The 13,088-nt window shown below is 55.7% G+C and overlaps 1 protein-coding gene across 1 annotated transcript in view; it reads left to right on the forward strand.

Annotated features, from left to right (window-relative positions):
- Window positions 1-1,007: 1,007 nt before the first annotated feature.
- The window catches only part of PRKX (protein kinase X-linked), an 82,784-nt gene continuing 70,703 nt past the window's right edge, over window positions 1,008-13,088 (forward strand). The window contains exons 1-3 of the mRNA XM_044234765.1: window positions 1,008-1,071; window positions 3,530-3,645; window positions 4,310-5,192. Of these exons, the coding sequence (XP_044090700.1) occupies window positions 1,008-1,071; window positions 3,530-3,645; window positions 4,310-5,192 (1,063 nt within the window). The remainder of the gene's footprint in view (window positions 1,072-3,529; window positions 3,646-4,309; window positions 5,193-13,088) is intronic.

Genomic DNA, 13,088 nt, shown 5'->3' on the forward strand with positions numbered 1-13,088 from the left:
TTTCCGTTTGGTTTTAGATATATATCATGAATGCTTCCCATCAATGTATTTTAACTTTGCTTATATTTCCACAACTTTCTCACATTTTTGAGTTTTGGTTCTATTCATCTATTTACCCCTGTGGTTCTATTTCTGACGAGTTTAGAACGTCCTTCCACAACCACACAGGGATTTGAACGCTGACCCCAGGATTTTCTTCTGGTTTCGTTGTTTGGATTTTACCTCCTCTCAACACCTAATATTCCTGGAATTTATTTTAGTTTTCTCTTCTCCTGACGCCTTCCTGTTATTTTTAGAGACCCAAACAAGGAGACCATCTAAGTAGCATTTAATCCCAAACAAAGTAACAATTTGATACTAATGTATCCTTTATGATGGCTGGAGAAACACACAGCTCCATTGGAGAAGATTTTTCTCTTGTTACTTAGTCAGACTCTTGATTCCTTGGAAGTCAGGGCTCCATGCATGAAAAAGCCCATCCTTTCGCCTTCGGGATGTGTCCCGATTTTCAAACTTTAATCTGGAGAGACGGAACGCCTCAAGGTTCTGCTTGATTTTATCGATGCATGACTCACTCATGTGACTGAAATCCGCAATTATTTGAGGACTCATGTTTCCACCCTGCGATGACTTAAGTGCTCGGAGCCCATCTGGAATTCATGACCTGGCCACCCAGGGAACCCTGAGTGGTGTCTTCATGGTGAAGACGGCCTTTGCCTCCCTGGACAGGCCATTTTGAGGTCAGCTTCACCTGGTTTGAACACATGGGTTGGAGTCTTTATTGGGATCTTTTTTGGGAGGGGGTGGATGAGGGCATCTGTAAGGTAAATTAGGTTGAAGCAGTTTGGAAAATGAGGTCCATTTGCATGAAAATAGGGCACCTGGGTGCCCACACAGGCCGATCTGCACTGTGGTGGCTAGGCAGGGCTCACACTGGAGCGAGGCTTGGATTCCTGTGGCTACGCATATAATTATAAAAGAAGTTTCATCACCTCTGATGACTCACGATGGGCCTGGCTGCCTCTGCGGAGGCCCAAGGGCCCATCATTGTCACAGAATGTAACCCACAAAGTAGGTTACCACGAGTTCCCAACACATTCAACCCACGCAGACCCCCCGCAGGGCTGACCTGCAGGACGAAATGAGAACCAAAAGCCTGCACAGCGAGAACAGTGAGTGCTGCCCCAACTTGGGATCTCGTCTTGCTGAGAAAACATTCCTCGGCGATGGACCAGAACATCCAAGCCCCATTAATTGCCCTTGCAACAGCAGGTCTGAGGAACGGGGAGCAGATATACCAACCACGGAAAGCCAAAGCCACTCTGTTCTATTCCTACCGCACAGGGGGCACCTGGTGGAGGCCCTTGTCTGCCTTAGGGGCAGAGCTAATGAGCAGAGTCTAAAACCCTAATCCTGCCGAAATTTTCTGCCTGCCTCCAGAGACCAAAATCCTAAGCAGACAGGTCTTCTGGCATCCATGATAAAAAAACAAACAAACAAAAAACAACAACAAAAAACAACAACTCCCATCCCTGGCTGAGTCCAGATTCAATGCACGGCTGTACTGTTTTGTAGGATCACTTTCCAGAAGCCCTGGGAAGGCCTCTTTTAATAAATACTGAAACCCATCATGTATGTTTCCAAAATATGGGTTTATCTGACTGAGTGGCAAAACACAGGGATATACCGAACTCAAAATACACAGGGACGCATGAGTTGGTTAAGCAATCTGCCTTCGGCTCAGGTCATGATCCCAGGGTCTTGGGATGGAGTCCCGCGTCTGCCTCCCTGCTCAGCGGGGAGTCTGCTTCCCCCTTCCCTCCTCTCTTCCCCATGCTTGTACTGTCTCTCATAAATAAATAAAATCTTAAAAATATATATATATGTGTATACTTTTTCATAATATAAGTTTATAATTATAATTATACACTATATAGAATATTAATATAATATATATAATAAGCACATAATATAAGTTTATAAATATAAACTTAAAAATTATAATGTCTGTAAACACAGCTGAATATGTTTTTTAGGATACATGCTTTACAATTTATAATGAAATGTATTAGAATATGCATTATAGAATGTTAGAATATACTCTATCATATACGTCTAATATATGCATACGTTGTAAAGTCTGAAGGCAGCTGAACATGTCTTTTAGGATATGCAAGTTAGAATTTATTTATTTATTTACTAATTAAAAGATTTTATTTACTTATTTGACAGAGATCACAAGTAGACAGAGAGGCAGGCTGAGAGAGAGGAGGAAGCAGGCTCCCCGCTGAGCAGAAAACCCAATGCGGGCTCCATCCCAGGACCCTGGGATCATGACCTGAGCCAAAGGCAGAGGCGTTAACCCACTGAGCCACCCAGGGGCCCCTGCAAGTTAGAATTTATAATAAAACAAAATAAAATATATAATAGAATACATTAGAGTATATTATAGAATGCCACAATATATATAATATGTATCATTTTATGTATCTCTATGTTGTAAAGTCTGTGAAGGCAGGTGCACATGTCTTTTAGAATATAGAGAATAAAATATATTAGATTAGATATCCTAGGATACAGTAGAACATAATGTATATGATATATAATGTAATCTGTATACATTGTAAAGTCAGCTTTCTTTCTCTGAAGCTCATGGACACCTGCACAGGTGAGGGGGCTGACCTGCTGGTCCCCTCCGGGTGGACGCAGGAACTCTTCTTTCCGCATTCCCGAGCTCAGCACATCCTGTGTGCACCCCGAGGGCAGGCGGCCGCCTAAAGGCAGTAATGACCCCACACACACGGCACCTAACCTACGGGGGTTGCTCTGTGTCGTCTCCTGAGTCCTGGGCTGTGGTTTCTGAAGAATTTTTATGATCCCTCCACATGAAAGTCTCTTTGTACAGCAGCATGTTGCAAAACCTGCCCAGGATATTTATAGGAAGATGTGGGTCCTTGGCCAGTGTCACGGGCAGGAGAGGAAGGAGTCACACCAACTCTGCAACCCAGAGTTCAATTCCGAAACTTCGTCTGGAATCCTTTTCTGCCCGGGTGCAGCAGGAAGGGAAAAGCATGTCCCTAACTGACCTAGCCTTGACCACCAACCCTAGTCACCCAGGAGCATCAGTCACAGTAGCAAGGGACATGGGGACCTGCCCCGGAGGCCTGTCCTGGGTCCCCTGAATGGCTCAGCAGGGCCTGGTGGCCAGAGGGCCTCCTGGTTCCAACCCGGTGCGCGGGGCCTGCTCAGGGCATGCATTTTTTGCATTCCAGCTCAAGATTTGGCAACAAGCAAAGAGCAGGCCTCATGCCCGGGGAAAATGCCACCCACAATGTGCAGATGAGGGTTGGGCCCCAGCTGACAGCCAGGGGCCGGCAAGGCACACCCAGAGACCGCATCTGATTTCCTGTGGCCCCCTCCCAGTTGGCCGAGCCTGGCAGACAGGGCCTGGTGTCCCTAAGAACGCCCCGTCCCCGACCCCAGGACAACCCCGTCCAAGGGCGGAATGATTGAGATGCCTCCAAACCAGGTGGGGGGCGGTACGATCTCCTTCAGCAGCTCAAAGTGCGCGTCCTCCGGGCCGCAGCTGGGAACTGCCCTTTCTGGGCCGCGTTTGAACCGGATGCCCGGGGACAGGGTGGCCCGGTAAAGGACAGGACGACCAGTTACATTCTAGTTTCAGAGACGCACGCGTCGTCTACTGCGCTCAGTACATCCAAATGAGCCCCGGGACATACTTACACTGCGGGGGGCTGGGGGAGGGGACTCTGTGTCCGTCTCAAATACAAACGGATTCGGGGCGTCCTGCGTTTCTTTTCTAAAGTGGTGCCAGGTGTGTTTAAAACAGCGACCCACCAAGCTGCGTGCGTTGCGTGTTTTTTTTTTTTTTTTTTTTTTTTTTTTTTTGGCGGGGGGGACGAGGGGGACAAAGGGGTAGGGCTCGTCCTAGCTCTGAAACCTGGGTCTCCTTGTTTTTGTTTAAAAAAAAAAAAAAAAAAAGGTACTTTGGATATAATCATGGATTCTTAGGAATGTGCCCAGAAACTGGAGCGGGGGCAATGGGGAGCCCGGCGCCCTTACGCGCCAGCCCCCCGCCCGCCAGCTCGCATTTTGCATCACCATGGTCCCCCCGAGAAACCGGGAAGCTGACACGGGCCGGGTTTTTATTCGCTAGACCCCGCAGCCGCCCTCGGGGACGCGCGGGCAACGAGCGGCCGCCCGCCCGAGCGCCCCAAGCGCCTTTCGCTCGGGTTCAGTTTGATTTTTTAACTTTACTTTTGTTGGAGCCACGCCCTCGCGGTCCCCCCAGCGCGGCCCGCCTCCCACCCCTCCGGGCTGGGGCGCGGCGAGCGCGGTGGCCCGTCCGCGCGTCCCCCGGGGGAGCTCGGCTGGGGACCTCAGCCCCGGGGGACGCCTCCCGCGGCGCTGCGGGCGCGGCCACCTCTCGGATCCCGGACTGGGGCGCGGCGGGGGCGGAGCGCGGGGACCCGAAAGGCCCTCCCGTGGGCGGGCCGAGTCCGGGCGGGCTCCGGGGCGGGTTGGAGAGCGCGCGGCCCCGCCCAGGCCGCTTCCGCCCGGCCCCCGACCAGCGCGCACGCAGCGCCCGCGCGGGTGGCGGCCGGCGCGGGCCCCCAGGAATGAACAGGGAGCCGGGTGCCGGCGGCCGGGACCCCGCCTCGCCCCCGCCAGCCCGGGCCGCCGCGCCCCCAGCCTCGGCCGCGCCGCCGCCCCCGCCCCCGCCGCCGCCGCCCGGGCCCCCGGGCCCGCCCCCCGAGGCCGCGGGCTACTCCCACCAGCTGCTGCTGCTGCTGCTGCAGTGAGCGCCGCCCCGCGCCCCGCCATTGTCCCCGTCGCTCCGCCTGTCGCGCCGGGCCGCGGACCGGGAGGCGGGGGACGCGCATGGGTGGGCGCCGCTGATGCCGCCGCCGCCGCGCCGCCCTCCGAGGCTGCGTCCCGGGAAGCCCGGACCTCCGCGCTCCCCGGCCCGGCCCCGCGCCGCGGACTGGAGCGCGCCCCCATGGAGGCGCCCGGGCTGGCCAAGGCGGCCAAGGCGGCCGCGACGGACTCCGAGCCTCAGGAGAGCCGCGGGGAGACCCCCGACGGGGCGCCCGCGCTCTGCCCCAGTCCCGAGGCGCCCTCGCCCGAGCCGCCAGCCTACCGCCTGCAGGACTTCGACACGCTGGCCACCGTGGGTGAGTAGCGCGCGCGGGGACCCGGCCCGCAGGGTCGCTCGGCGCCGCCCGGGACGCTGGCGTCAGACAAAGGGCCGGTGTGTCGTCGCCGGGCCGCCTCCCTCAGCCGGCCCTGCCCGGTCCCGTCCGCTCGGGGTCTCCGCGAGGGCTGGCGGGGCGCCCCTGGACCCTCGGGCGCTCCCAGAGTTGGAGGGTGGCCCTCCACCAGCTCCCGCGGGCCTCCCCGAGTGTCCGCGCCCTGCCCCGCGCGCCAGGAGTGTGCGGACTTGCAAGTCCTTTCCTTCTCCCCCCCCTGGTATCTGTGCCACCCGACGTCACAGAACTTGCCAGGGGTCATCTCCTATGGGGGACCTCGCCCGACCTCCCAGCCAGGGGCCCCTAGGGATAGAGGCGGCGCCCAGAGGCAGCTACGGAACTCCGGCCAGCCTCCCTGTGCCCAGCGGCGGGATGCTCCGGCGCAGACTTGGGACCTTACTGGGGACTTGGCGGGGGACAGGTGTCCTGGGGCGGAACGGGGGCGGGCGTGGGGTGGGCGTTTAGGACGGATTACACGTGCCCCCCTCCCCGCGCCTGCTTTTTATCTTGTTGTTCCCAAAGTTGGCATTCCGGGGCAGACGCTGATTTCCTTTTGTCCTGTGCGGGGAAAGGCGCTGGTAGATCCTGGGGCCGCCCTGACTGGGCTAGAAAATTCCCCTTCGGGCTGGGGCTGGGTGCGAAGGGTGGGCACAGGCCGCTGTGACTTCTTAGCAACTCTTTGTTGCTCCCGGGGCTTGGGAGATGGGTTTCTTGTAGGAGACCTGCATGGGGAAGGCGGCAAGCCACAGGTCACCAAGGGGCTGGGGGTGTTCAGGGGCTTTTCCCGGGTCCCCTGCCCATCTTGTGAAAAGGAGGAAGCTGGCCAGGGCGTCAGGAAGCCAGGGCTCAAGGTCACGGCCTCAGAGTTTAATTAGAAACGGACAGGCACGGCTACACTGGGGGACGGGTCTCCAGGGAAGCTGATTCGGGAAGGAGGGGATGGCGGGCACCTTCTCTGCCGCTGTGTGCCTCTCTCCGTCTCTCGCTGTTTACCTCCTTCCGTCCATCCGTCCCTCCCTCCCTGTGCCGCCCTTTCCTTCCCTCCCCCCCGGGGGAAGCTGGCACTGATGGGAAAGCAGGCTGTGTTTTGCAGGGCTGCAGGGTAGGACAGAAACCCAGCCCCGGCGGTCACACCGGCCGTCGGTGGAAATAGAGACAACAATGGAAAGTTGGTAGAGGACCGAGTCTCCGGGCCTCGGCACCGAGGGCCAGCAATTGTATCTCGTCTGGGCACACGCACGGGGCTTGTCAGCGATGCCAGGGCTGGAGGACAGGGTAGCCCGCAGCGTGTGGGCAGGCTCGGGGGCTGTCGCCACGACCTGTTCTGGTGCTGGCGGTCCCGAGGGGCCCTGGGAGCCCTACCTAGTGGGTACGGGGCGGCCAGCCAGTGTTCTTGTCCTTAAAAATAGAACGTGGCCGCCGCTGGGGATTGAGGGGGCCGTGCACGGGAGGGGGATTTCTTCCACGGGCTCTTGCCTCTTCGTGAAGAGGACGCTTCTTCTCTGAAGATAACTTCAGTGGTCCCCCCTGGGTGTGATGGACACAGGACGGGCACGGCTCGGGGAGGCTGGGGATTCCTTCAGGTTTGGCCTCTGTCTCTCGCATACAGACCCACCACCTGGAGGTCCCGTCCTGACGCGCGGTGGGTCCCACAGAGGGGCCAGGCTGAGCTCTGCCGGAGCCGCTACAAGCTCCCCTCCTCGCTGTCCCCCTGTGCCCATCAGGCACCCGCAGGTCCTGCGTGGTCCTGGGCCGTTTGTATGCACTTTTCCAGTTGAGGAACGCGCCCCTCCTGGATGGGAACCCAGCCCCCACGCACAGCAAACCCACAACACACCGACGCCCCAGACCTCTCTTTGCTTTCCTTCAGCGGCATCTTGGAACCTTCTATCCGGAAGGAGTCAGGAGGCCGCCGGGCTCCGTCCTCGCCGCACACATTTCGTCCGTGCTTTTTGCTCTTTTCCTGACCCCACGCGTGGGCCCTGTGATTTCCGTGCCTCACATCTACCTGCGAGGTGGGCACGGATGGGAGGCTCCCCAAGGGGCAGACATGCTGAGTCACAGTCGCAGACACACGGTGTGTGGGTCTGTGGGTCTGTCCGTGCAGGTAGGATGCCCTGGGTTCTGTCCGAGTTCGTTGGGCACGCCCGCTTTGGCTCTTAGACAGTCCCCGTGTCCTCAGCTCTGGACCCAGCTGCAAAGGGATGGATGGCCCCTGCACGTAGGTGGAGAGCAGGACGGTGGGACTATGGGCATTTCAGACCCGCTGATTGCCCAGAAATCCGGAGAGCCGGGAAGAAATCTCAGCTTGTGCTGCTGCGACATCTGGCGAGCAGGGAGGCGACCCTGGCGCGTGTCCGGGCCCCACTGTGATTTCCAAGCTGTAGAAACTGGGGAGGGAGCAGCCAGGCGGCCGCCCGGACGGGACGTGGGAAAGCAGGCTGTGTTTTGCAGGACACTTCAGGTCCCCACGAGGACGCTTGCTTGATTCCCGCGGTGACAGACAACGTGCTGTAAAAACAGAATCATGGGTTTGGAAATAATTACAGACTCCCGGGGCGTTCCGGAGTCCGAGACCGGCGTCCGTCCCGTGCAGGCTTCATGAAGCTTCCCTCCGCGGGGACATCGTGGGTGACCCGGTGTGAGGAGGAGGAGGTCGGCGTTGGTCCCGCTGGGCTCAGAGGGCACCGATCGTGCGCTTTGCTCCTTGCTTGTGCAGGCTCTGCTGCCATTTTCACCAGTTTTATCTCATACCTTTGTCAGCCGACACCCCCCCAGATCGAGGACAGAACCGATGCGTTCGGCGCAGCCTGGCGCGTCCTCCCCGTCCCCTGTTACCGTTGCACATAACAGCCGTGGGCGGGTTGTGTTTCCTTAAGACGGAGGAGACCTTCCTGCATGAGGGTTTTCCAAAATTACACGAACTGTTAGAAAAGAGTATCCCCAAGGGCAGAAGTCCTACACGTTGTTCCCCTTCGTTTTTTAAAAACGGGCATAAAATTCATAAATTTTAACATAAAGCGAACCCTTTTCCCAAGGAGCCGTCCAGCTGCGTTTCGTACATTGAGAAAGTTGCATGACCAGCGCATGGGTCTGCTTCCAAGACGTTCTTGTCCCCAGACGAGACCCCCGTCCCCGTGAGCTGTCCCTCCTCAGCCCCCTTCCCCCGGCCCCCGGTGACCAGGAGTCTGCGCTCTGTCTCCATGGACTTTCTGGTTCTCTGTGCTTGATTCTGTTGCTTCTTTTTTTTCCCCCTTGTCTTCTCCAAGGGGTGAGGGTCCAGTGGGAACAGAGCATGGGGAGATGCGGAGCCCAAATTTCCCTACTCAGGTGGTGAGAGAAAAATGCACCCACGAGACCAGATGAGGACAAACTGGGAATCAGAAATGGTCAGCGGGAGTGAGCCCATGATGAGCAAACACAGGCACACAACCTCCGCTGTCCTGGGGTGAATCGAGTCCCACCCCCATCCCAAATCCATGTCCTCCCTCTCAGAACTGCAAGGGGAACCTTATTTAGAAGTAGGCTCTTTGCAGATACAGGTAGTTAAGGACCGTGAGGAAGTCCGTTGTTCTTAAATGCAATGACAGGGGTTCTTACAAGAAACACAGGAGGAGACACAGATGCAAAGGAGAAGCCATGTGAGGAGGAAGGCAGGCATGGGAGGGATGCGACCACAAATCCAGGGATGCTTGGAGCTCCAGAAGCTGGAAGAGTGAGGAAGGACCCTCTCCTGGAGCCTCAGAAAGGAGCATGACCCTGTCCCACCTGTCAGTAGCCGTGCCCCACCTGGATCTCAGTGGTCCTGCCCCATCTGGATCTCAGTGGTCCTGTCCCACATGGATCTCAGTGATCCTACCCCATCTAGGTCTCAGTGGTCCTACCCCATCTGGATCTCAGCGGTCCTGTCCCAGCTGGATCTCAGCGGTCCTGTCCCTGCCTGGATCTCACACTTCTGGTCTCCAGTGCTAGGAGGGGATGAATTCTCATTGTTTTAAGACACCGCGTGGTGGCAGCCCCAAGACAATTAGAAAATAAATACCCCTGCCAGAGAGGATTGCAGAGCTGACTTCTAGGCTGCTTTAGACCATGGTGCCTTAGGTCCATGCACTGGTTTCCCCAGATCCTTGGAGGGGCACACCATCTAGCTCCAAGCTGGACCGATGGTTTCCATGGGCGACCTAATCCAAGCGATAGTGTTCAGACAGCCACGTGTCCATCTCAGAAGACGGGGCATCCGTAACCCACTGCTTGAGGAAGGTCGTCCCCAAAGCTAGATGCAACAGAGCCAGGACTTGCTCTCCATCTGCCTCTACTGCTCCCTTGCAGCCATCCTCTCCCTCCCCAGAGAGCAGCCAGGTGAGGCCTGCACGCACCGTCTGCTTCATCTTGTCACTCGCTTTGTCAGATCCGCGGCTTTCCCACATGGCCAGACACCAAGGGGCGCCATCTTGAATCATGTCTGACCTTGGGCTGCTGTGACAAAGTACCGTCCACCAGGTGGCTTATGACGACCCAGCTTTAGTTTTTGCAGCTCTGGAGGCCAGAAATCTGAGGTCAGGATGCCAGAGCGTGGATGGTTTCTGGTGAGTGCTCCCCCTGGCTTATAGATGGCCACTACCTTCCCACAGGGTAGGAAGGGAGGCAGGGGACGCAAGCTTCCTGGCGTCTGCTATAAGGGAAATAAGGTCATCATAAGGGACCCCGTTCTCATCTGATCTTAATTACGCCCCGGAACCCGCTTGCAGATATAAATAGTGTTATATTGGGAGCTTGTGATTCATCATGGGAAACTGGGGGTTGGAGTTGGTGCACAAACATTGGGTCCACAATACGCTTTTACTCCTCGTTATGTGTTGTCCTGACTTCCTTCTCCTGAACTCCTACCTTTGGGGTACAGGTGGCTGCCCCAGCAGCACGCTTCCCTCATCTTATCCTGGAATTCCCAGGGGAGGACAGCTCACTCTCCATGTCTGTCTAGGACAATCCTCCTTGTCCCTGCTTGCATTACCCACATGGGTGGGGACATGGCTGATGGTCTCAGATCCCTTTCCTGGGTGAGTTCCTCTTCAGCTGAGGAAACCCTGGGAGGGTGTCTTTGTCACTGGGAGAAATGGGCAGAAGCAGCACATGCTGCCTGGGTTCAGCGGTGAGGACACTTCTGACCACAGTGTTCTTTTCTGAGAGATTAACGTGTTACCATTTCTCTGAAAACCACTTTCAGTCTCTGGGAAGGACATCGTGGGGCTCTCTCTGTATTTCCCCCAAGGTTTCTTCAAGACCACAGTGTCACGACCTTCACTACCCTTTGGAGACTCATCTTTTCCTTTTTTTTTTTTTTTCTTGGGGACTCTATGTGCTGTTTCTTGCAGGGAAGGGGAGGAAAGTACTGGGTAACCCAGGCTGATGATGTCGTGATGATAGACGGGGCCAGTCATCTCCCGTGATCTCACAAGGATGTCCACGAGGGGAGCTGGCCGCTGCCTCAGGGGGTTTCTGCCACCCTTCTCTGTTTGCACCGTCTGGTAACTGTTGGTGGCCCAGCAGTCCCCTGCCCTGTGTCCTCCTCTCCCATGGCGCCCATGTCTCTTGCCCTGCTTCAGTGAGGCAGCTGAGTGGGGACAGAGACTCTCTGGGGCTCTTTGCTGGCCCCATGTCTAGGGCAGGGGTTGTCCCTTCTCCCGGGAGCATGTGGCTCATGGTGACATCATAGCACCCTACTGCAGAGCTGTTGGGTTGTATTGTGGTGTTCAGTACGGCCTGTGTGCTGAGGGCAATGGCCCAGCAGCTGTTTATTTATTCCCTCTTACATAGGCCAGTTGTCATGTCCGCATTGGGCAGGGACCTTCCCGGAAAGCCTGAAAGTCCCCCATGTTGGGAAGTCCCTGGGCCCAGGCTCCTCAGGTTGGTAATTATCCCTGCTCACGCTGGACCCTGGATGGCGCAGGTCATAGGGAGCTCAACACGGGGCCCTGCTTCTTGAGTTTATGTTATCCTGAGAGTGGTGGGCAGTGAACACCTGCATTTGGGGGTTTATTGGAAGTCCCTGTCTGAAGTGTGGGGGAGAACAGAGCAGTGGCACTGGGATTGGAGAAGCAGTGTGCAGAGGAGGAGTAGGTCCTGCGTGGGAGGTCCTGCGGTCTGCCTTTTCCAGCATGAGAGGTTTGCTCAAATCCTGGAAGGTGAGGAGGCTTAGCCGTGGGGACACCCTGGGAAGACCACGGGCACAGAGGCTGGTTCTCCACCTTGAGCGGCAGCAGAATCCCCTGGAGCAGGTGGCCGGCCCCACGCAACAGATTTTGTGATACCCCAAGATGGAGGGCGCCTGAAACTCAGCATTTCTAACAAGTTTCAGTGGTGCTGCTGCTACTGTTCTCTGCAGTGTGCTTTGGAGCTACAGGGCCACCTCAGAGCCCACCGGGCATGTTCTCGAAGTTCTCAGAAGGTTACTGTGGGCCAGTGTGGGACGGGACAAGCAGAGACGTGAAGGTGCAGAGCTTCTGTGTGGGACCTGTAGTGTGTGTCCTCATGTGGGTTTTCCTGGCTGCATGTGCGAGGAGAAGGGGTGTGGGTGGTGTCTCTTATAAGGACACTTACATATGGTCTGTAGGATGAAGGCCCACCCTGATGACCTCGTTTCACCTTTGTTACTTCTTGGAGGTTCATCTCTAAATACGTTGCGATTTAGGCCTTCAAAGCATGAATTTTTGTTGGGTTTGGGGGTGTTGGACACCAACATTCAGTCTGTAATAGTGACTTAGAGAAGAGTCCTGGGTAACTCCATGGTTTTTGGGTGAAATATATTTCGGGGGTGAAATAATTAGAAAACTGGCACTGCCATTGGGCCACATTGGGGGAGGGTTCTGGATGGAGCGTGTTGGGGAGAGAAGATCTCTGTGTCATCACCATCACCTTTATCAATGCCTCCCCCTTCCACCTGCTGACGTTCTACCTTCTCCACCATATTGATCATCTCAACCATCATCTCCATCATCATGACCACGGTCACCATCACCATCAAACTCCTCATCATCACCACCTTCCTGTCATCACCCACCCACATCTTACTGCTTTCTACCATCTTTCTCACCAATCCCATCATCATCATCATGGCCGTCATGACCACCATCACCATCGTCAGCAGCCCCATCATTGTCGTCGCCATGACCATGACCACCGCCTTCATCACTACGTTCCCTTCAACTCCCGTCCACATCCTACCACGTTTCTCCCATCTTCAGCATTATGTCTGCCATCGTCGCCACATGGGACAGTCGTGAAACTTTTCTTTGAAATTCACAGAACACCAGATTGTTTTACAGTGAACATCTCAGGCACATTTACCACATCTACAATGTGGGAGCATCCCTTTCATCTACTTCTTAAACACGTCCATCAGCCCCAAAAGAACACCCTGTACCCATTAAACAGTCACTCCCTATTCCCCTTGCCCTTGGCTCCCACCAGTCTACTTTCTGTCTCTGTGGATTTGCACATTTCATAGGCATGGATTCATACGGTATGGAGCCCTTTTTTAACTGGTTTCTTAAATTTCAAATGGTGTTTTTGAGTTTTGTCCGTATAGTTAGTATGGGTCAGTAGTTCATTCTTTCTTGTGACTAATATTTCATGGAATGGATAAGACTACATTTTGTTTCTCTTTTTGTGGTTTGCTTAGAGAAACAAAGTAGCAGAGATGGGACGGCTTCAACAATAGACATTTATTCTCTCTCTCCCAGTCCTGGAGGCTGGAAGTCAAGATACACGTGCGGCCAGGGCTGGTTCCTCCTGACACCTCTCTACCTTGTGTGTAGACTCCAT

The sequence above is a fragment of the Neovison vison genome, chromosome X (genome assembly GCF_020171115.1).
Source record: "Neovison vison isolate M4711 chromosome X, ASM_NN_V1, whole genome shotgun sequence".
NCBI lineage: Eukaryota > Metazoa > Chordata > Mammalia > Carnivora > Mustelidae > Neogale > Neogale vison.